This window comes from Sodiomyces alkalinus, assembly GCF_003711515.1.
Source record: "Sodiomyces alkalinus F11 unplaced genomic scaffold SODALscaffold_11, whole genome shotgun sequence".
NCBI classification, from domain to species: Eukaryota; Fungi; Ascomycota; class Sordariomycetes; order Glomerellales; family Plectosphaerellaceae; genus Sodiomyces; species Sodiomyces alkalinus.
The window spans coordinates 1,357,135-1,378,205 of record NW_021167089.1 but is presented as its reverse complement, the minus strand read 5'-3'; the positions used below and the strand labels follow the sequence as shown (position 1 = coordinate 1,378,205).

Sequence of the window (21,071 nt, the reverse complement as noted above, 5' to 3'; positions counted from 1 at the left end):
TGCCTGAGCACATCCGGACCTTTTCCATCACTTCACCTGACAAATGGCACACGAGGGATGACGTCCCTAACAACATGCGCATGTCCGTCAGTATTTTCATCAAGTAAGGTATATCCTAATTCAACGTCTAAAGGGTGTTGATTCGTTCACCTCTCGTGTTTCATTTTGATATTAACGAAAAATTCCACCGAGGCTTCGACTTGAGATAACCATACGAAGTCCCTAAGGTAATCAGTCAGGTAGGCGTCCGCACAGTCGAGACCCATCTTTGCCACTACCTCATCCCCCCCCAACGGTGTGGTCCCTGTGGTCAGTATCCACTCCAGGCGCTGTAGCCATAGGCTGCACCCCCACCACGGCATCCACCCCTTCATCCTGGAATTCTGTGACCTGTCGAACGGACTACCAGATAACATCGACTGCTTCAGCCCACCACCTGTATTTTTCCCAAGAATCGGCGACGTAAGTGAACATCACATTCTCCAGAGGACAAGGCTGATGATTCCAACGGCAGATAGTCATCGTGTCAAGACCGCATCCCAGCATGGAGTCCATGAGGAGCCTCAATACTTCGTTGCCGGGGACTTCGAGCCAAAGACAAACCGCCCTAAATGACTCTCCCGAACAACTCCTCGATGCCTTCAAGGCAGCCGCTCTCTCGGTAACAAAGCTATACAAGACATCTGCAGCGAGTCAGACTAAAGCTCGCCTCGATGGATATCAAGACTGTCTTGACGACCTTTTGGCGTTCCTCGATCGGGAAAATCTCGGAGTTGGTGACGGTGAGGGCTGGAGAATCCGCAAATGGGCAACGGAACGGTTAGATGGCAGAGAGTCGCCATCACAGGCTGTCGAGAGCGACGACGAAGCGGAAAAAGCCGAGAGGGCATCATCTCCGGACCTCGCGAGGATAAATAGCGGCACACATTTGACGGCGATGCGAGAAGAGAACCGGACGAGAACCGACTCTGCACCACCTACCATTCCCGCCTCGACAGACGAGCCGGCTTCCTTCGTCGTCCCCAGCCTAGATGCTTTTACATTTCAATCCTCCCATCACTTTCCGGCTCAGGATACACACATGAACATCGCCAACCTCGACCTTTCCGACTCGCGATCCCACGATTCGTTGCCGACGCATACCGGCCCCGCCTCGGCTAATGCGACGACAACTCGCACCGCCAGATCACGACAACACCCCGGCAGCGGACCAAGGCTAGGTTCGCGGCAAGCAAACCAGCTCGGTCGCGTTGCTGGCTCCAAGAGAAAACTGAACTTTGCCGAAATCTTCGACTTGGGCAGCCTCGGCTACGATAAGAATATGTTCGGCCCAGGGGGCGGCGGGAAGAGAAGCCGGCATATTTAATGAGGAGGTCTTGGCTCGCCCGTAGGGTCATACAAGCGCACAAATACAGCGAACAGCGAACGGATTTTCACGGCCGCGGCGAAAACGGTAGGCATCAGAGAGCATAGCGTCGGGTTTTAGCATAGAGGACCAAGGCAGCCCGGAGTGAGCGGCGTTGGGAAGATTCATGGGTGCTTTTGCGGTTGCTGGGTTCGAAGACATTTATCAAGGGGCCGGCGGGGGATGTTTGACAAGGCAGTGACTTCGGTTTCTCCCGTTGTGCAGTTTGATATCCAGTCCGACTCGGTCGCTATTTCTTCTGACGCGCAATGCAGTTTATCGTCTCGTCTTTCTACAACTTGACCAACACTGTCTTGGAGACGTAGGGGTGAAGTCGAAACAAAAGCTGGTCCTTGACTTGAAGTGCGAAACTTGAGAGTGAAAACGAAAGAATACTCTCGGCAACTAAAGCGAGGATGGGAAAAGAAAAAGAAAAAAAGATCCAGAGGACGGTTGAAAACTGCCAACTAGGAAGGCTACGGCATGAGAATTATTTGCTTCAGGTTTTGTATTTATGCTTACTACCTATAGGAGGATTAAGTGGCGTTGTTTTAGTTAACGCTGCACTTGATCTTCGTATCTTCCCCTATGCCGGACCTATAACATCACTGGCTGAGGTTCGCTAACATGTCAGATGGAAGTAGGATTGCACAAAGGAGGTTACTGAAGGATCTCAACTAGACCGAACTAGACGGAACCATACACTGTAAAGAGAAGCCTAAACGGCTTGATGTATCGACCAGCCTGCCTGTCGCACGTACAGGCTTCGCTAGGGGTCATAGCCTCCGGATACCAAAGAAGCATTGCCCCCCCTGATGCCAGTCAAAATCTACCATTATACTACTTGGCTACTGTGGTATTGGGTGAAGCCGGGGGCCATATTGCAATGCTAGAGTAGAATATTGCGTTGATCACCTGGTTCGATTATTTCTATCCATGATTGCGCAGTTTGTTGGGTCTGTCCTGATACAAGCTTGCACGACCCGATGAGATAGTAGTTGGAACTTCAGATCCATTCACATGGTCTTGGTAACCACGGCTCGAAGGCGGACGTCAACAAGATATGAATATCGTCTATCATGGGGCGACATCATCACCCCGGATGAGAGCCCTTCCATTTTCGTGCCCACCCTAAATTACAAAACACATCCCAACGAACTGGCCTTCCCCAACGCGATTCGTAATCCCAAAACGCCGTACCATGCAAGCTTCCCGAAAGGCGGCGAAGACGAATCTCCCAAGGAGAACGACTGGAGAGACTGAGGTGCTGCTTTACAGCCGGTTCTGTCTGTCCCTCTCAACCTCGTACATGAAGTCGAAGTAGCCCTTGTCGAACATGTGGACACGGACGTAGCCGTCCTCTCCTCCGCTTGCGTAACCTTTGCCAGTGGGATCTGCTGCTACGGTGTTCTGCAAAGAGAAGAGTGTCAGAAAACTGATTGGTGACCTAGTGTTGAAGGAACGATGACACGAAGGGAGAGCAAGGTATAACGTACAAGAGGGCCAAAGTGGCCGCGGACACGGCCAATCTCGTCCTCGAAAATCTTGTGATAGAAGCGGGCCTCGAATTTGCCCTGTCTTGCGGAGGTGGTGGTGACGTCCATGGCGGCCTGGCCACCGCCTAGAATGACGAAGTCCTTCTTGGGAGTAATGGCAGCGCTATTTAGCGGTGTGTCGGAGACGTAAGTCTTGAGAACTTCAAGGTCCTTGGCAGTGATGAGCTACAGTAAGAAAAAAAAAGGTCAGTTACAAAGCCACTATAGAGTTACCACGTCAATCAGGTTTCAAAGTGTAACGAACCTTGGCAGTCTTGTCTTTGCTGGCCGTGATGAAGTACGTGCGGTCGTTAGACCACTGCAGGTCGGTCACGGGGGTGTTGAGCTCGTGCACCGAGACATTGTAGAGGAGATCGCCGTTCTGTATACAGAGATAAATACGTGAGCCTCGCGCTTCCATCAGGGGCAATGTACGGCGGGTGCCTTTGGGTTATGTACCTTGGCGTCGTATTGTGATACGGAGCCATCCTCGTGGCCAGCGATGATGAACTTGGACAAGTAGCTCCAGCCGGCGACTGTGGCTTTGCTCTCGTCGCAGACGATGGTAAGAATCTTCTCGTCGCTCTGTTCGGCGTTGACATCCGGATTGATGTCGACGACAACGATGTTGCTTAGGTAGCCCATGCGCTTCTCGGTGACGCCCAATAGCTTCGTGCCATCCTCGTTGAACTCGACACGCTTGACGGCGGTAGGGAACTCCCACGTCTTGAGGTTCTTGCCCGTCTTGACGTCCCAGAGGCGCATGGTGTTGTCGGCAGAGCCCGAAGCGATCATAGTGCTAGTGGGGTCGACATCGACGGTCCAGATGGCGCCGACGTGACCGTGGTAGGTCCCGAGACGCTCGCCATTATGCGCGTACCAAGCACAAATGTGCTGATCCTTTGCCGTCGAGAAGATTAGGTCGCCGTCGAGGTTGTACCTGTTTCGCGATGTTAGATGTGGGGGTGCCCCCTTCATGTTTTATTCGGCAAAGGCATGGAGCCCTACCTGATCTGGGTGAGCGCTCGCTCATGACCAGCTAGAAGAACGGGCCTCATATTGAATCTCGTTCCACTGGAATGGAAAGAAACGAATGGATCTATAGGGATGTCGGCACGAGGTAGGTCGAGGGGAGTGGAGGCGTGGGAGGTTCGCCTTTTGGAGTCGGTCGTGATGTCGTGGTGCCGCAGAGCTGAATTTTTGGCCTCAGACACAAGCAATGGGCGTCGCTGGTTGTGGGTTTCGGTGGGGCACCGATTTCCTTCACCCCCCGCGATGGTCCTTGACTCCTTTGGCCGTTTTCCCGCTGTTTTGCCGTCCCAAGTACGCTCAGATATTTTCACCGCCTTTCCTCATCCATCTTAGTGTTTGAGGGACAGTAATTTGAGTCACTGGGACGGAGCTAGCTAGTGCTGGGTTACGTAAGATTCCCACACAACTCCGTACTGCTGCGTGGCATGTGGTTTGATTGAAGGTAATAAAGGTAAGTACCTTATTATAGGTAGGCTATTGCTCGCAAGTACCATGGTATGCGGATGTAAAATTTCAACACCACAAAGAAAGTGCGAGTTTCTTTCACAAGCGAAAGCTCTTCGGGAGAAGGGCCCATCCAGATTTACTTGAGTCATCGTTTCTAATCCCTGCCCTCTTTCAGTCTCATCTTTTAGCTCGTTCGTAATTATTAGGACCCGAACCCAAGAACCGGGGAGGTGCTCCACCCGCAGGGGAATGGTGACAGGATTTGTCCTGGGACTTGACGCCTCGCCGCGCCGCGCAAAGATGGACTTCTCCCTCTTATCAGCGACGGCCTTGCTTGGTTGATACATAGATGACCCGTTCGTTCCGCCTCGGGAATGTATAATACCGCCCGGTCGTTTCCTCACTAGATTTCGGTTTGTTGCTCTTTGCATCTCCTTCTCCTGATCGAACAGCAAACTCAACAAGCTCCTCCAAGTTCGGACTCTCAGGGGTCTTGTCGGGCATCTTTTGTCTCTTGTTCCTCGTCTCTTTGTATCTCATCATCGAGGACACTGGCCACATCACTCCCTTGAAGAGAGGGCATCGTCTGTCCGCTCCCTGACCAGTTCGCCGCCGCCGACCAATGTATGCCCATCTCTAGTCCGAAGACTCATCGCATGTTCTTGGGCAGAATTCACTTTCGGAAGTGAGTTGGGAGAAGGCGTGGTTGCAGCGTCCGAAAAGAAAGAGAAGAAGAAAAGAAAAAGAAGACCAATATCAAGATCAAGATCAAGATCAGCCACGGATACAGAAGACAAACAAACACATTCTCTCCAGTTTCCCTGGTGGTTTGAATCGCCAGATCATCAGAATGGCATCCCGGCAGCTCTCGCTCACGAACTCTCGCAATTCGATACTCCAATTAGGACGGACAAACTCGTCTCCGGTACTCAACCTGTCTCGGTCTTCTCGTATAGATAGGACGAGGTTGAGGCCGATGTCGACGAGCTTAGCCACAGCGCCAACAGGATTGGATGGATTTGCGACTGTCAGCCTCGGTGGACAATTAAGTCTGGACCTGCAGCACCACACCGTTAGCCTTCCCTCAAGCCGGCGGGGATTGTCACGGGCTAGAAGCCTAACCATTCCAGCAATTCCCGGGCATGACCGGTGCCCCACCGCCAATTGCTGTCCGCCCACTTCCACTTTCACCCCGCGCTCCCACATCACATCCACTCGTACCAAACCCACCATAGCCAAGGCACTCAACCTCTCCTCTTTGTCAACTCCGGCCCTCAAGAAAAACGGAAATCCCATTGCCCTCAGTTCATGTGCCAGTCGGTTCTCTAGGTTCTTTTCGACATCTCACGCAGCCATGGCCGCCACCAAGATTGATGGCACGGCTATCGCCAAGAAGATCCGCGAGGGCTTAGCCGCCGAGGTTCTCGAGCGACAGGCCATCAATCCGAGATTCCAGCCCTCCCTGAAGATTATCCAAGGTTTGTTACTTTGTCCTGCCGACGAATTGTTTTCGTGAATTGAGAAGCTGTGCCGTTACTGACCGATGAATGTCTCCTACCAGTTGGCGACCGATCCGACTCTTGTATGTTTTGCCCCGACGATCTGCCCCTCCCCCTCCCCCTCCCCCGCCCCCTCCTTCTTACCTTTCCTCCCCCCCCATCCCATGGATGGCATCATTTTGAAGAGGCCCGTAGCTCACGTATTCCAGCCACCTATGTGCGAATGAAGCTGAAGGCCGCCCAAGAGGTATATATTATACTTCTCTCTGGATCCTATTCCCTCCCCCGTTAAATCATCTGTCCAAATGCTCAACCCCTAGTTTAGGCCAACATTTCCTGCGAATTGCTACATTTCCCTTCATCCATCTCCGAGTCAGAGCTCCTCGATCAGATCTATCGCCTGAATGGAGACCATTCAGTCCATGGCGTTCTAGTGCAACTGCCTGTGCCGGAGCACATCGACGAGTACAACATCACCTCTGCTGTCGCCGATGAGAAGGACGTCGATGGCTTTGGCACGACCAACATCGGAGAGCTTGCGAAGCGTGGGGGAGAGCCCCTTTTCATTCCCTGCACCCCCAAGGGTGTCATGGTCCTCCTGCAGGAAGCCGGCATTGATCTCAGGGGCAAACATGCAGTCGTCCTTGGACGAAGCGACATCGTCGGTAGCCCCGTTAGCTACCTCCTCCGTCACGCCGATGCAACTGTGACGGTCTGCCACACCAAGAGCCAGAACCTGCAAGATCATCTCAAGACCGCAGACGTTGTCATTGCGGCCATCGGGCAAGCTGAATTCGTGAAGGGCGAGTGGCTCAAGCCGGGCGTCGTCGTGATCGACGTCGGCACCAACTTTGTGCCTGACGACACCAAGAAGTCGGGTCAGCGTCTGGTTGGCGACGTCCACTACGAATCCGCCTCGCAGGTTGCGTCGTACATCACTCCTGTACCCGGTGGCGTGGGTCCCATGACTGTTGCCATGCTCCTGCGCAATGTGGTCGACGCGGCCACCAAGTCTCTCGAGCGGCAGAAGCTGAGGAAAATTGTCCCACTGCCCCTGCACCTCAAGAACCCTGTGCCTTCGGACATCGAGGTATCGAGGCACCAAACCCCCAAGCAGATCACTCGACTCGCCCGGGAAATTGGCATCGCCCCCCACGAGCTCGAGCCCTACGGTGCCTACAAGGCTAAAGTCAACCTGGACCTCCTGAAGAGGCTCGACCATCGGCGCAACGGCAAGTATGTCGTCGTCACCGGCATCACACCGACACCGCTAGGCGAAGGCAAATCGACCACCACCATGGGCCTTGCTCAGGCTCTAGGTGCACACCTTGGTCGCCTCACGTTCGCCAACGTGCGGCAGCCCAGCCAGGGACCGACGTTCGGCATCAAGGGCGGTGCGGCGGGAGGCGGCTACAGCCAAGTCATTCCCATGGACGAGTTCAATCTTCATTTGACGGGTGATATCCATGCCATCACCGCGGCGAACAATCTGCTCGCGGCGGCCATCGAGACACGCATGTTCCACGAGAACACGCAAAAGGACGGCCCTCTGTACCGTCGGCTGGTCCCGGGGAAGGGCGGCAAGCGGGAGTTTGCCCCCGTCATGTTCCGACGTCTGAAAAAGCTGGGCATCGACAAGACCAACCCGGACGATTTGACCGAGGACGAGATCCGCCGGTTTGCCCGGTTGGATATTGATCCGGACACCATCACGTGGCGCCGCGTCCTGGACGTCAACGACAGGCATCTGCGGGGCGTCACGGTTGGCGCAGCGCCCACGGAGAAGGGCCAGACGCGGTATACCGGCTTCGACATCTCGGTCGCCAGCGAGTGCATGGCCATTCTAGCGCTGAGCACCAGCTTGGCCGACCTACGAGAGAGGCTGGGCCGCATGGTGGTGGCCAGCTCTCGAAGCGGCGACCCGGTGACTTGCGACGACGTTGGCGCGGGTGGCGCCCTCACGGCGCTGATGAAGGACGCCATCAAGCCCAACTTGATGCAGACTCTGGAAGGCACCCCCGTCTTCGTGCACGCGGGTCCTTTCGCCAACATCAGCGTTGGCAACAGCTCGATCATCGCCGACAAGTTGGGGTTGAAGCTCGTGGGCACGGAGCCCGAGGAGGACTACAACGAGAAGGCGGGCTTCGTGGTGACCGAGGCTGGTTTCGACTTCACCATGGGCGGTGAGCGCTTCTTCAACATCAAGTGCCGCGCCTCGGGACTGGTGCCCGACGTCGTGGTGATTGTTGCTACGGTGCGTGCTCTCAAGGTTCACGGAGGCGGTCCGCCCATCGCACCGGGTGCGTCCCTGAGTCCGGTCTACAAGGAGGAGAACGTCGAGATCCTCCGGGCGGGCTGTGTGAACCTGGCGAAGCACATCCAGAACGCCAAGGCGTACGGCGTTCCCGTCGTAGTGGCCGTCAACAAGTTCTCCACCGATACGGACGCCGAGATCGCGGTGGTCCGGGAGGAGTCGATCAAGGCGGGTGCCGAAGACGCCGTGCTGGCGGACCACTGGGCCCTGGGCGGCCAGGGCGCCGTGGAGCTGGGCAAGGCGGTGATCGCGGCAAGCGAGAAGCCCAAGGACTTCAAGCTGCTGTACGATCTCGAGGGTACGGTACAGGAGCGTATCGAGGCGATCGGGCAGAAGATGTACGGTGCGGCGGCGGTCGAGTTCAGCGAACTCGCGCAGAAGAAGGTGGACCAGTACGCCAAGCAGGGATTCGGCAACCTGCCCATTTGCGTTGCGAAGACGCAATACTCGTTGTCTCACGACCCCGACCTGAAGGGTGCGCCGACCGGTTTCACGGTGCCCATCAGGGACGTCAGAATGGCCGCAGGTGCAGGATATCTGTAAGTTTTTCTACAACCAAACCAAACCCAAACCCAAACCCAACCAAACCAAACCTCACGCCCACGCCCCTTTTCGCCCCGGGAGAAGAACAATGCTGACAGACGAAACCTAGGTACGCTCTGGCGGCGGACATCCAGACGATTCCGGGTCTACCGACGGCACCGGGCTACCTCAACGTGGACGTCGATGTAGAGACGGGTGAAATTCAGGGTCTGTTCTAGAACAGAATAGTGCGGTATAGTATCAGTTACGGGGCCACTTGATGGCAGGGAAAACATGGATTGGGATAAGGGAAAAAGAAACCCCCCCCCTTCCCAATTTTCAACACAAAAGGCGCGCCGGGGCTTAGATCTGTTTCAACAATGATACCTCCGTCTCAGCGATATCCGTCATTACTTCATTAAGCAGAGAATAGACAAAAGGGACATTAAACCAAAAACCGAGAGAGGAATGCCGAATTGTATTTAGTAAGATGTTTGTAAGGCGATCCATGTCTGAAGGAAGGCCACGAAGGCCACATCGTGTGGTATAGTCCTCGGGCCAAGATTCGACGATTTGGCCGTCGGCTTGGAGACCTTCAAATGGAACGGTACGTGGTCCGTGGCGGTGTATTAATTACAACGTACACGGAACGACGTCGGCCGCGATCTGAACCAGAACGAGTAGCCATTTCCGGGGAGGGGAAAAAAGAGGAGAAAGGAAGGAAAGCAAACAAGAAGCTTGGCATCCATCGCCTTGTTGAGTTCCCCCGTGTGACAAGGCTCCGTACAACGCAAGGTACGCCAGTACAACAGAAGAAGCACCGACTCCCTGGGTAAGGTAGGGACGTCGTCTTCCATTTACCGCCTACTCGCTACCAGAAGTGTCAAAAATGCTTGTTGTCGCGAACAAAATGGATATATTCTTCTTTCAAGTGCCAGCCAACGCATCTCGTCTATCCCGTACTTTAAACATCTAAGTCTCGCTCGTCGTGATTTTCTATCCCACTTGTCGTAAATTTGTACAGGCGGAAAGGCAGAATCAAAAGCAGCAGCACAGGCAAGTTGAATCACAGCAAGTGGAATGCCGGTAGGGGAGGGGATAGGAGATAGGCCCAGGCCGTCGAAAGCTTACTGCTTGGTATCCGTGTTCGTGCTGCCTTTCTTTCACACTCCCCTGCCTGTTTCCCCCCTCCCCCTTTTTCCTTTTCCCTTTCCTTTTCCTTGTCCACCCCCCCCTTCCCCCATTCGTGTCTTTGAATTCGGGACGACAGCTAGAAACAGGACGTTTAGGTCGCCCGGTCCTGAAACCGCCGACTTGGCTCGGGATCGGGGCAACTTGAACGCCGCCCTACCATGCCGAATCTTCTGCGCTGACAAAGTGGTGTGTCATGGGCATCCTTAATTCCTAGCTTCCGCAACACATATGCCGTTGTGGGGAATAATATGCGACGCCTTCCCCGGAAGGAACCGAACCGTACAAGCCGGGGTTGTGGTTGAAAGTGGAGGACGTAAGCGCAGGGGCGTAGTGCATCGTGATGTAAGTTTATTCAAAGCTTTGTCATATCACGAGAGGCCTCTTCGTTTCGAGGGGAACGGCAGGAAAGAAGAGAGAAAGGCAAAGAATAAAAACAAGGGGAAGAAAAATAGAAGGTTAATGCTGATGATGATGGCGTTGTGTCTGCGTGTGGCACCGTCTTCCGGCCCAGGGGACTCGCTTCCGGGAGCGAAGAATCGTATTTTTAACCGGGAGAAATATCGTGCCTTCGCAACATGTTCGCATCACACTTCCCACAGTACGTCGTATTTCGTACGAAATACATCACAATCAGCATCTGCATCGTCGATCTCACCTTGCCTCACCTCAGCTCAAGTCCTGGACCAGCCCAGCTATGTCCCAGCATATTTTACCTGCCATACCTGAACCGTCATCAGCCCCTTCTCTTCCACCCGTATTTTGGATCACACCTCCCTAAACCGGCAAATGCGCTGACGTCTAAACATCCCGGAACCAAAAGCTCCAAGTAACCAAGGAGCCCGTTGAGCTTGTCGTCCCTAACTGGTTTGTTCGCTGTTTGTCCTCGTGTTGTACTTCCCCAGGTGTCAGGACTGTCTGAAATGGAAAAGATCCGTCTCAAGCGTAGATCATGGGAGCGCCACACGCGAGATTCTGAAGCATCTGAGTAAGGGACGAATGCGGAGAACATGGGCGGTAGTTGTGTTTCTGGTCTGGTGTGTCCGTAGGTACGAAGTATTGCGTAGTGTGTCAGTGTGGTAGTGGGGGGTGCGTGTGCGTGTGCCTGTGTGTGCCCGTCCAGTCGGTACAATCCCGCCCTGCCTTGGTTGAGAGCATGCCTATGTAACGGGCCGGCCAGCCGCCGTCATCGTGATGAGAGGTCTTTGTGCTTCGCTATGTGGGTGGTGTGGGGTGGTGTGGGGTGGTATCAGGAAGTTTGCGTGGGGTTAGGGACAACTCGTCGACTACTCTTTTCGGCAATCCATCTCAGACGAGACATAGGGCGAACAGCTAAGAGAACCGGAAGGCTACAGTCGGTTGTGGCTACCGGAAGTGCTTCCTAAACCCATTGCTGAAGTCAAGCCGCGTCGGAAGAGTAGGGAGAGGTTGAACCAGAAAAAAAAAGGGGGGATGGTTGAAGCATCAGTCGCATAGTTACGATCGCTCCATATACACTTGAACGCAAAATGGTTTCGGAGAAAGTAAAGAGAAAGAGAACCAAGTTATCATTTTCAAACGTGTCATGGAGAATACCCAGTGCCCGCTATGCAAATGCCCATCACCAACCAAACTGCTCGCAGTGAAGCTCCACGGCCGGGCCCTTACGGCTTATATTCCGTGCCGTCGTGTTTCGTACCTCCGTCGTCAGACCATCGGGTCCACAGCACATGACCAATACCCGCTGATTGACTGGTGTGCCGTCAATGGCCTTCTTGACGATTTCTGACACGTCAGGCCGCCCGTACGTGATGGGGATACCATGTAGGTGGCTCTGGCCCGCGGCTCTTGGGGGTTGCAAATACGGTATCGACGGCGACACGGATAAAGCAGAGACTGGAGACGAGAAATCCGTCTCGGCGCCTGACTTCTCGGGATCGGAGACGTGGCGAAAGAAAGCACCGGCAGGGCGCTCAAGGGGCAGAGGATACTTCTCCTCGAGGTCTATAGGTGAGCCAGGAGCACTATCAGGAGTATATGATGCCGCTGAGTTGGGCAGATCAACTTGAGCCAGGGTGGTGCTTGTCATGGTCATATTGGGCTGGGGTGACCGCGTCACGAAGAGGGAGATGGATCCATTCAGTGTATGTCGAATGGTTGAGAGATGACCAGAAAACCAATCAAAGTGATCTATATGCGAGTGGAAAAAAGGGGGCCAAGTTAGTGAGATGGCCAAACATTCAAAAGAAGAAACTGAAGTAGAGATGAAGGGTTTTAAACAAGGGAATCATACCACAATCCTTGACCATCCAAACAAATTCAATTCTCTGCTGAGATCTGGGCTTGAGCCTCTTGAGCATGTTGAGTGCCATGCCGACCGTGAAACTGGCACCGCTCCCCCCGGCAATAAGCACCACCTTGTCGTAAGCGGCAGGATCCGGGAAGGAGCCGTAAGAGCCTTCGACAGAAGCTCTGATGGTTGCACCCGGATTCGCCTTGGCAAACTTATGGAGGTCCGACGTAAACCCATCATACGAAGCGATGACGAACTCCAAGGGGTCCATGGCCGCGATTGTGAACGGATGCATCTCGAGCAGCCTGATCTTGGGTATCCACAGGAAGCAATGCTCGCCCGACCGTGCCCCCTTGGGTGGCTTGCGCAAGACGATGCGAGTGCCACCGTGGGGAAGAGGGTGGACTGTCGCCTTGTTGTTGAAGCTATACCAGGTGACTCGGAAGATCCGTACGATTCGATCGAAAACCCAGATGCCGGCTCCCGCCGCCGTGATGGCGAAGATTTGCTTCGGGATATCGGGCTGATGGAGGCCGATGAAAACCATGGACAGAACGAAAAATGACACGTGGATCAGGTAGAAGAGCTCATAATACCGGCGGCGGATGGTAAACCCCACAACAACCAGAGTGAGCATGGTGAATCCTGCAACAATACCGTAGATCTCGTCGATCACCCGTAGGCGAGCCCAGTTCCCACTATCGGCGAAGTAATCGGTGTACGCCGCAGCGTGGATGATGACCAGGGCCATGGTCGTGTACCCGACTACCTGGTGTATGGAGTTGAGGCGCTCATAGGACCATGTTGTCAGAAAGCCCAAGGGGGTGTTCTTCATGCCGAGGAAGATGGCGAGACAGATATTAGCGAGAGAAAGCCTGGGGACGAGCGAGAAATACGGTTAGTCTTCTAAGGGCCTCCTACCGGCCAGGGAAAGACTCAAAGAGTACTGCAGCGGGAGAGTGGTGAACTTACCAACCCGTCCTGGCGGCCACGTTCGACTTCAATGACATGACAGGATCATCCAGAAGATGGGTGAAGGTCAGCACTATATTGAGTGTAACGTATGCGACCGCCAAACCAGCATGACCAGCCGAGGGAAGGCCGGGCACCTTACGAATAAGGACATTCCTTAGTACCCTGAGTGCAAGAAATAGTAAAGCCTTTTGATTAGCAAAACCCTCCCGCGTCATAGGGACGTACAAGGCTCCGAAGAAGGAGCCGCACTCACCGTGAAGTATAGAAGAACGGACTGGCGAGAACTGTGGGCGCTGAGGCAAGACTGCCTCTCCGCCCAACCACCCGGATCAGATGAAAGATGGTAACTATCCCAATGAGCCCAGCCATCGCAGCCGCAAAGTAAATGGTTGCCTCCCGATTCAGTGCCTGTCTAGCCGCATATTCCTTAGGGAACTGCGATGGGCCGCCGCCCCCTGCTCTTGGGCCGGCCATCCTATATTGAATATTCAGCCGCTTGACCAGTTCTGGGAGGTATACGGTTTTTCTGCCGGGAGGTATGGATCGATCCACGAATGGACTACTGATTGGTATTGAGACAGCGTAGACCGAGGCGGATATTATGGAGGTATTGCAGCCTTTGATGAGCTGACTTCGATCCAAGAAGGGGTCTCTGAGGTACGGTCAAATGGCTGTATGTGTGTATATACGAGAGAGAATATAAAGTGGCAGATGGAGAGATGTTAGATAAGAGGTAAACAGTTGGACGGGCGTGCGTGGTTGAAATGGTATGACCTTTGGATAAGGTAGGTGGATGACACGAGGGAGAGGAGAGATATATATCCATTATATATTATGCCCCCGAGACGCAGGATAGATGACATCCAAGTAAGGTAGCAACTGTAAGGTAGGTACGCAGTCAACGGCAAGAGATGGGGACCGGAAGGCAGGAGGCAGGGGCAAGGGAGTAAGGCAGGAGCAAGGCAAGGTAGGTACCTAGTAGGTGGTCGCAAGTACGGGTTAGCTAAGGTATGTAAGGAATTAATTTACGCATCCCGCATATGCTCCGTTGCGATTGAATATGAATATGCAAGGTGATTGTGGGCGAGGGGGGATATGGGATGACACACAATATACGCATGTCAAGGAAATCATAGCGTTGCACTCCGTCAGCGCTTTACAGTTACCGTCGTCCCTCGTGAGGTCACATCGAATATCTTCTTGTTGGGGGGGCGGGGGGGGAAAAAGAAAAGAGCCTGGGGCTTGGGACGACTCGGGTCGAGGCCATCGGTCCCTGAGAGCCTGCATACATGTGATGAGAAAGGCCGCTCTGTCTGATCAGAAGACGCATGGCTGTGATCCTCTCACCGGTCTGTTCTGTCTGTTCTCCCGCCTATCCGCTTATGATTCATGTCAATGAGGTCCCTTACGGAACACGAGCCGGTTTCGCGAATGTTCTGACAAGATGCGGCAGGAGAACCGTCACCACCATAGGACATAGGACACCGACACCCCTTCAGTGACGTTTCCCGTTCCTGCGTGGCTGGTGTATAACACGCACACACAGAGAGGGGAGAGGCTGAGAGGAGAGGCGAGGCGACAGAGGGGAGAAGAGAGAATACGGGGGAGAGTATCAAGGCTGTGCCGAGCGAGACGAATATTCGACCCACACGGTCGTGGTTTCATCAACACCTATAACCGTTATCCTGATTGCTCATGGGGAGTCCAATGAATCTAATGATAAAAAGAGAGGAAAGGGGGTGGGATTTGTTCTTCGGATGGTCAGACAACCGAGGTACGAAGTAATTAATTCGACCGTAGAGTGCAACGGCGTGCACCAGGGGACAACGACAAGCCAGGAACCTGTCCCAGGTGAACCCAGGATGTTCCCCAGATGGATGGCCATGCCGTCCATACCCATAGTCCCAGCAGCTAAGAACAATACCCAGCTAACCCATGCTGATTGATCGAACAGTCATCCATTGAACAAGTGCCGGCCGCAGCAGCTCATCGAAGAACCAAACAATCGACCAAAGTGATAGCGGCGACAGCGGGAGAACGGTGCTGGGCAAGTACCTAGGTGCCGGCGTACGGGTACGGGCGAGGTGACGTCTAGGCAAAAGACGAATCGTGAATCGTGTACTCCGTATGTTGGGGGTGGGAGATCTGTCAGGGGTTTGAATCAACGGGTCGTGTGAGTGTCGGGGTGTCTGTAGAATATCCTGTACGAAGTAAATGTACGTGCATCGTCCGAAGTACGTTGTAATTACCCGTACAATGTCCCTCATGCCCTCCCACGAGCAAAAGTCCCCACGTTGACGATTGGATGTTTATTACCTATTCGGACGGATATTCGTAGATGCTTGCTTTGGTCATCTTGACAAAGCAGGTTGCTCGTCGTCGTCATGCAGAAGATCAGTTCACACCCCCGGAATCCAGATAGAAAGCAGCGGAGGACAGAGCCATGGTTCCGTGCAATACCCCTGCCACGGCAGTCCCAGAAGCAGTCCCCCTGCCGTGGGGAAGATTACCCAGAGTGTCCGGAGCACGGACACAGGGGGGGGGACCCGGCTTGGAGCGTTCGGCTCTACTCCTATGCCCTCCCCGACCAAGGCTGCCCAAGACGGCAGCACCCACGGACCGGACTTTGCGAGGGGCAGATCTCCACTGTCATTCGACCCGTTGAGCGAGGTCTCCTCGTTGTCGCGATACTCGACTACGTTACGGAGTAGAACGAGTACTTCGTAGAAGAAAGATGTGGATTGATTCTGTCCCTATTGTGTGACAGGGATGGGTCCAAGATGATGGTCAGGTGCTTGATTCATCTGCGGCTCATATAAGCGCGCAATAACTAGCGGTAAGGTTGCAGTCGGTGGAAATGCCACATGCTTCGATTCGATTTAAGGCCTAGGGGCCTAGCGTTCCGCGTCTTGGCGAATCGAGTTAGTTTTCGGGACCGGATTTACCCTTTTTGTCTCTGCTTTTCTTTCTTTCTTTTTTCCCCCTCGGTAGTTGTGTTATTGGGAGAGGAATAGAAGGGGGAAGGATCTTCGTTTTCCTTGCTCTTTCCTGTAGGAAGTACACATGTAACTCTTCGTCCAGGATCCGCATCCGGATCCTGATCCGTCCGCTCGCCCCAACCAGAGTGCGGGGAGTAGTATCGGTACATTCGCATCCGCACAATGAGATGGATGGTTGTGATTCCCAAGGCGAGGCACCTAAGTGCTTCCCACACCCCAAAGTACACATACCAGTCACTTTGCGAGTGGGCGACGTGGCATGTTGTTCCAGAAAAGCCAGTCGACCGGCAAAAGCAATCAACTGGAGGAGAAGGGACGAAAGGAGCAATATGAGGGCGAAAATAGAAGATAAGACGAAGGGGACGAACGGAGGACAGACATGGGAACAGTGCGTCATGGAGGTAGTAGCTTCTCCGACTGGCTCCACGATGCCGACAAATGTCTTTGGCACGAATGGGAGGGAGAGTGACGGGTATCCATACTTTGAAAGATAGAGGTAAATGCGAAATGCGACGTGTCAATAGAATATCGCCCAGTAATCATTCGATATTCGGGGGTCGGGATATGAAACCAGCCGACTATATCGTGCATCATGATGGAATGGCATGTCGAGGTGAAAACCCCCCTTCCCCCTCTATTGGTCGAAAGTCCCGAAACAACATAGACCCGGACACGGACGACCGGAAGACATTCCCACACCGTGTAGGGGAAGATTTGAACGTATCCGTAGGTTTTACAAGCTCTTCTGTGCGTGTTGGTGGACAGAGCAACGCAGCTTCTTGTCGTTGATAAAAGGAAGTGGAGTGAGTGGAGGGGGCGGTCTTTAAACACACGGGCCATGTCACGTTGCGTGTATTACTCTAATATTAGCTAAGATGTCTGATAAAACTGATTCGGCAAAACGATTTCCCGGAAAGGACTTCCGTGATTAGTGAACTAAGGTAATTCCAATCCCCCATTTTCATTTTCATAATAACATCACCAACTTCCCTCCTCGAAACTCAACCTCAACCTCAACCTCAACCCGTTTCCGATGACCAAATGAAGGACACTCAGCAGTCGGGCCACCAAATCTTCCATAAAGAGCACCTCTTCAAATCATGCTACTCGAAGTGATCCTCATTTGTAACATATTCGAGTCTATATACCGAAATAATGGCATGACAGGCTGCAGCCGCCTCTCATTGCCCACATCAACGGCATCTTCTCTTGTCTAACATGACATGACAGGGGGGGGAAACGAACGAACAAAAGAAAACAAAAAGCTGAGGCGGGACGGAACATCCGAACCCCTTTCGCATGAAGGTTAGATCGCAGCATTGAACGGCTCCAGATCTTTCGCGACTGGTTCCTGAAACAGCAGATCGGCTCTCGCGCCTTTCACCTGGGCGAGATGGTAGAATCGAGTGTTCTTTCTCGCACTCGGATCCCGGTGCATACGACAGAATGCAGGTCGGACCCTGCAAGCGCAGCTGGGCTTCGACGGCAACAAAAACTCGTGCCTCTTGTTGAAGACGGTCTTCAGCTGTTCGTCGAGCCAGCCCTTGAGAGAGACAACAAGCGGTTCTGCGTTGTTCTGCGTTCCCATCTCCGCTGCATCTTGTTCTTCCAGCTCCTCCCCCTCTTTCAACCTGTCCCTCGCCATGTCCGCCGAACGGTCCCAGTCCGGTAGTCTCTGCAGGTACATTTCTTGCGCCTCTAGGACATGAAGGGTCGCCCAGAGATACGCGAGACAGACTTCGATGCTCGACCTGGTATAGTACTCGTGCCAGTTCCCCGAATCTGTGAACCACCGCTCGAGCCTGTCGAGTTGCGATCTCATCCTGCCGAAGTCTCGCTGCTCGAGCGCCCAAGTTACGTACCGCCGCAACTCCAGGAACCGCAGCAACTTCCAGTAAGCGTTCATCTCGTTCGTGCTGAGTTGCCGGACATTCCCCTCATCGTCCTCATAGGCCTCTGTGGACTTCTGCTGTGAGAATATCTCCAGCACGTCGGGAACTGTCTTCCGCTCTCCAGGCCGCCATATACCTTCAATACCATCCTCGCCCCGAGCTCTCCTGTCCAGGATCCGGTCCACGTGGTCCTTGGTTGCCGCTACAATTCGTTTGTACCGCTCGAGTTCGTCCGTTTCGAGAGACCGGAGTCGGTCCCTGCTGCGGTCTGTCTCCATGAGCTCGCGCCGGAGCCCGCCGTTTCCTCCGAGCAGATCCGTGCAAAGCTTCTCTTGCCGCGCCAGCGCCTCTTTGACTTCCACCAGCTCCTCTTGCAGACCGTCTCGCTCCTGGCAGCAGCTTTCCCATTCCGAGTACAACTCCTTCCATCTCGCTTTGGCGTCCTCCAAATTCTCGACCGCCTCGTCCAAGTTGATGCCGAATTCCTCGTGAACCCGTTGTTTAAGTGTCACCTCGTCGACGTCAGCCGGTGCTGCCGTGTGCCACGACAACGCCTTCACTTTGAGCTCGGAGAGCTCGTCTTCACAGTCCGCCAGTTCCGCTTCCAGTTTGCTCTCTCGTTCCTTCCCCATCTTGTTTGCTTTCATCAGCCGACGGATCTCCTCCTGCAAGACTCTCAACTTCTCCCGCAATGTTTTCTCGCTTTCGGCCTGGTTGTTCGTCATCATTCGTATCTGTTTGTCTTTATTCTGGAGCTCCTTTATGAGCTCCACGTCTGCTGCGGGTACTTCGAGGGCCTGGCCGTATCGGATCTCCTCCCCACCTGTCATCGCAGCCTTGGCCGCACGCAGCTCCAGAAGTTGCGTGCTGAGTTCCTCCAGCGTTTTCTTTAGCCCCTCCACCCGGTCCTCGGCGTCGTTGGCTCTCTGCTCCTCGTCGAGGCAACGCCTCCTGTGTCGCTCGAGTTCCTCCGTGAGCTCGGACGGTTGGCCGAGCATCGCCTGCAGCGAGTGAACATGTTCCTCTAAACTCTCCTTGTCGCGCTGCTCCGCCTCAAGTTGCTGTTGCTTATTCTGAAGCTCCAGCATCGTTTTCTCGTACCTATCCGCAAGTTGGTTGCTGCGCTCCCTCTGCCCAGATTCGGATTCAAGCACCTTCCTGATGCCCTCGCTGTCTGATATGCCGAGTCCTCTGGCCTCCAGCCTCTCTACCTTGCGCTCCAGCTCCGCAATTTGACGATCCTTCACTGCCGTCGTGGCCCTGCTGTCGGCCTCGTTCCACAGCTTTCGGCCATCGTCGTGGATCAGATGTCCCAGGTCCTGGAATTCGGCCACGAGCTGGCCGATGCCCGACGTGACTCCTACAAGACCGGTCGAGATTCGTGCTGTCTTGGTTTGGAGTTCTTTCAGATCGTGTTCGATACCACTGTCTGGGTCGAGCGCGTCGAGAGTTTGTCGAATTCCCTCAAAGGACCTATTGAGCCTCCCCGCCGTCTTGAAGTGAGAGTCGAGACGACCGGCCTTGTCGTACCACCGGTTCCGCAGTTCGGCTTCGACGAGGCCCCTGTATATCCGCACGCTCTTGACCGCAGCTTCGATATCGTCGTTTCTGAATCCGCCGATCGTTTTCTCGAGCATTGCCACCTGGAGCTCCCGTTCAGAAAGCTGGCGCTTCAGGCGCGCACATTCCCTTTTCGTTTCCACCAACTTCCTGGACTGGACGAAGCTCTGGACCTGTGTCTCCGTAGGTCTCGACTGCTGTCTTTTCATCTCCCGCCGCTCCGCCCGAGTGGACTCTCTTTGGGAGGCCAGTGTAACCAGTGACTGCCATAGTTCTTTTAGGGATTGCTGGTCCTGTAGGAGTTGGGCGTGTTTTTGTTCGAGTTGGTGCTGTTTCGGACTGCCCCTACCGCGAGCTTGCAGTAGGTAGTCGCGGTGTCTGGTTCGCGCGAGGTCCCGGAGTTTGTCGATCGCAATCTCTAGCTGCTCATCTGCATCCCTTAGGACGTTTAGTTTCGCCAGCGTTTCGTCTTCTGTCGCTCCGTCGACGGCGTCATCGGATCTTTGACGCTCGGTGACGGCGCGCACCACCTCGTCATAGGCCTCCTTCCACTCCGCCGCAGCCTTCTCGTTGGCCATCTTGGCGGAAGCTTCGTCCTCGCCCGGGGCTGGACTCTCGTCCCGCATGATGCTGTCTTGTGCCCTCGCCACGCTGTTCATGCGCGTCACGATGTTCTTGATGTGTACGGTTGTCAGCTGCGTCCGCGCTGCCACCTTGACATCTTCGCGCTCCTTGGCGCAGGTTTCCTCGCACTGGTCCAGACGAGTCTGCATCTGGTCGTGGTCGCGGCGCATCACGTCGCGAAGACGTGCCTCTTCGATTACTGCGTCGTAGGTCACCGTCTGGAGGCGTTCAAGGAGCTGGTTCAAGAAGACAGTGGGGACTTCGTCACGGCCCTGCGCCCACTCCCGCAGTCTTTCGACCATGCCGTCGTTTGTCATCGCGTAATCCAAGATGCTTCCCACGTCTTCTTCGGAGAGTCGCTGGCCTATGGAGGTTTCTATAGCTCGAACGCGAGCGGTGGCGCGTTCCTCAGGGTTCAGGTCGCGGCCTTTCTCGGGGTCGAGGAAGTGCACTCGCTTTGCATCCGTTGGGGTATCGTCGCACTCGTGTATGACGTCGGCGAAGCTGTCTTCGTATTCTTGGATGGTTCTTGCCTTTTCGGATTCCGGCATGGGATCGGGAGGCGCAAACATCTTGAGGCGGTCCTGGGCTCCCTTGCCTTGACCAGCAGGGACATTTTGGCCGCCCGCCCCGACTCCTCCTGTAGCATCTTCCGACATCTGGACTGCTCTGAACCGCTCCCGAAACTAAATTTTCACTGTAGTGAATGATGATTTTTACTGTTAAGATAGGACGAGTTCGAATGGGGCAGTCTTGTTGCTTTGAGGTGTCATCGATAAATCACCGATGTGATTTCAGGAAGAA

At 54.3% G+C, this 21,071-nt stretch overlaps 8 protein-coding genes across 8 annotated transcripts; 3 read left to right on the top strand and 5 right to left on the bottom strand.

Annotated features, from left to right (window-relative positions):
- Positions 1 to 74: 74 nt before the first annotated feature.
- Positions 75 to 1,366, top strand: SODALDRAFT_353277 (hypothetical protein; the record flags this gene model as incomplete). The annotated part of the gene is made up of 3 exons (XM_028613636.1): positions 75 to 103; positions 336 to 462; positions 515 to 1,366. The coding sequence occupies 3 exons, from the start codon at positions 75 to 77 to the stop codon at positions 1,364 to 1,366; spliced, it is 1,008 nt and encodes a 335-aa protein (XP_028463444.1).
- A 927-nt stretch (positions 1,367 to 2,293) lies between these two features.
- Positions 2,294 to 4,222, bottom strand: SODALDRAFT_301249 (WD domain-containing protein). Its single transcript, XM_028608898.1, has 5 exons — positions 3,949 to 4,222; positions 3,400 to 3,880; positions 3,206 to 3,322; positions 2,902 to 3,126; positions 2,294 to 2,815 (listed from the first exon to the last, which is right to left on the bottom strand). Exons 1-5 carry the CDS (start codon positions 3,996 to 3,998, stop codon positions 2,678 to 2,680), a joined length of 1,011 nt encoding a protein of 336 aa, XP_028463443.1. The 5' UTR covers positions 3,999 to 4,222; the 3' UTR covers positions 2,294 to 2,677.
- An 800-nt stretch (positions 4,223 to 5,022) lies between these two features.
- On the bottom strand, positions 5,023 to 5,977 carry SODALDRAFT_71310 (hypothetical protein). The gene has a single exon (XM_028615610.1). The coding sequence runs from the start codon at positions 5,713 to 5,715 to the stop codon at positions 5,194 to 5,196; it is 522 nt and encodes a 173-aa protein (XP_028463442.1). The 5' UTR covers positions 5,716 to 5,977; the 3' UTR covers positions 5,023 to 5,193.
- SODALDRAFT_320923 (formate-tetrahydrofolate ligase) lies at positions 5,774 to 8,993 on the top strand (the record flags this gene model as incomplete). The annotated part of the gene is made up of 5 exons (XM_028609581.1): positions 5,774 to 5,897; positions 5,981 to 6,001; positions 6,128 to 6,165; positions 6,244 to 8,771; positions 8,885 to 8,993. 5 exons carry the CDS (start codon positions 5,774 to 5,776, stop codon positions 8,991 to 8,993), a joined length of 2,820 nt encoding a protein of 939 aa, XP_028463441.1.
- Positions 8,994 to 9,883: 890 nt separating this feature from the next.
- SODALDRAFT_71299 (hypothetical protein) lies at positions 9,884 to 10,845 on the top strand. Its single transcript, XM_028615609.1, has one exon. The coding sequence runs from the start codon at positions 10,177 to 10,179 to the stop codon at positions 10,672 to 10,674; it is 498 nt and encodes a 165-aa protein (XP_028463440.1). The 5' UTR covers positions 9,884 to 10,176; the 3' UTR covers positions 10,675 to 10,845.
- Positions 10,846 to 11,545: 700 nt separating this feature from the next.
- Positions 11,546 to 13,666, bottom strand: SODALDRAFT_317221 (ferric reductase like transmembrane component; the record flags this gene model as incomplete). Its single annotated transcript, XM_028609331.1, has 5 exons — positions 11,546 to 11,771; positions 11,805 to 12,114; positions 12,218 to 13,092; positions 13,190 to 13,354; positions 13,446 to 13,666. The coding sequence occupies 5 exons, from the start codon at positions 13,664 to 13,666 to the stop codon at positions 11,546 to 11,548; spliced, it is 1,797 nt and encodes a 598-aa protein (XP_028463439.1).
- Positions 13,667 to 15,985: 2,319 nt separating this feature from the next.
- Positions 15,986 to 16,684, bottom strand: SODALDRAFT_71270 (hypothetical protein). Its single transcript, XM_028615608.1, has one exon. The coding sequence runs from the start codon at positions 16,586 to 16,588 to the stop codon at positions 16,115 to 16,117; it is 474 nt and encodes a 157-aa protein (XP_028463438.1). The 5' UTR covers positions 16,589 to 16,684; the 3' UTR covers positions 15,986 to 16,114.
- Positions 16,685 to 17,026: 342 nt separating this feature from the next.
- Positions 17,027 to 21,039, bottom strand: SODALDRAFT_328999 (hypothetical protein). Its single transcript, XM_028610826.1, has one exon. The coding sequence runs from the start codon at positions 20,924 to 20,926 to the stop codon at positions 17,498 to 17,500; it is 3,429 nt and encodes a 1,142-aa protein (XP_028463437.1). The 5' UTR covers positions 20,927 to 21,039; the 3' UTR covers positions 17,027 to 17,497.
- Positions 21,040 to 21,071: the final 32 nt, after the last annotated feature.

Excerpts from the sequence above, each read along its gene's own strand:
- SODALDRAFT_301249 (XM_028608898.1), bottom strand. The coding sequence starts at position 3,998 with ATGAGGCCCGTTCTTCTAGCTGGTCATGAGCGAGCGCTCACCCAGATC. Across the intron at positions 3,323-3,399 it reads TATCACAATACGACGCCAAG|AACGGCGATCTCCTCTACAA; the intron begins GTACATAACCCA and ends CTCTGTATACAG. Across the intron at positions 3,127-3,205 it reads GCAAAGACAAGACTGCCAAG|CTCATCACTGCCAAGGACCT; the intron begins GTTCGTTACACT and ends TTCTTACTGTAG.
- SODALDRAFT_71310 (XM_028615610.1), bottom strand. The coding sequence starts at position 5,715 with ATGGGATTTCCGTTTTTCTTGAGGGCCGGAGTTGACAAAGAGGAGAGG.
- SODALDRAFT_71299 (XM_028615609.1), top strand. The coding sequence starts at position 10,177 with ATGCCGTTGTGGGGAATAATATGCGACGCCTTCCCCGGAAGGAACCGA.
- SODALDRAFT_71270 (XM_028615608.1), bottom strand. The coding sequence starts at position 16,588 with ATGACGCACTGTTCCCATGTCTGTCCTCCGTTCGTCCCCTTCGTCTTA.
- SODALDRAFT_328999 (XM_028610826.1), bottom strand. The coding sequence starts at position 20,926 with ATGTCGGAAGATGCTACAGGAGGAGTCGGGGCGGGCGGCCAAAATGTC.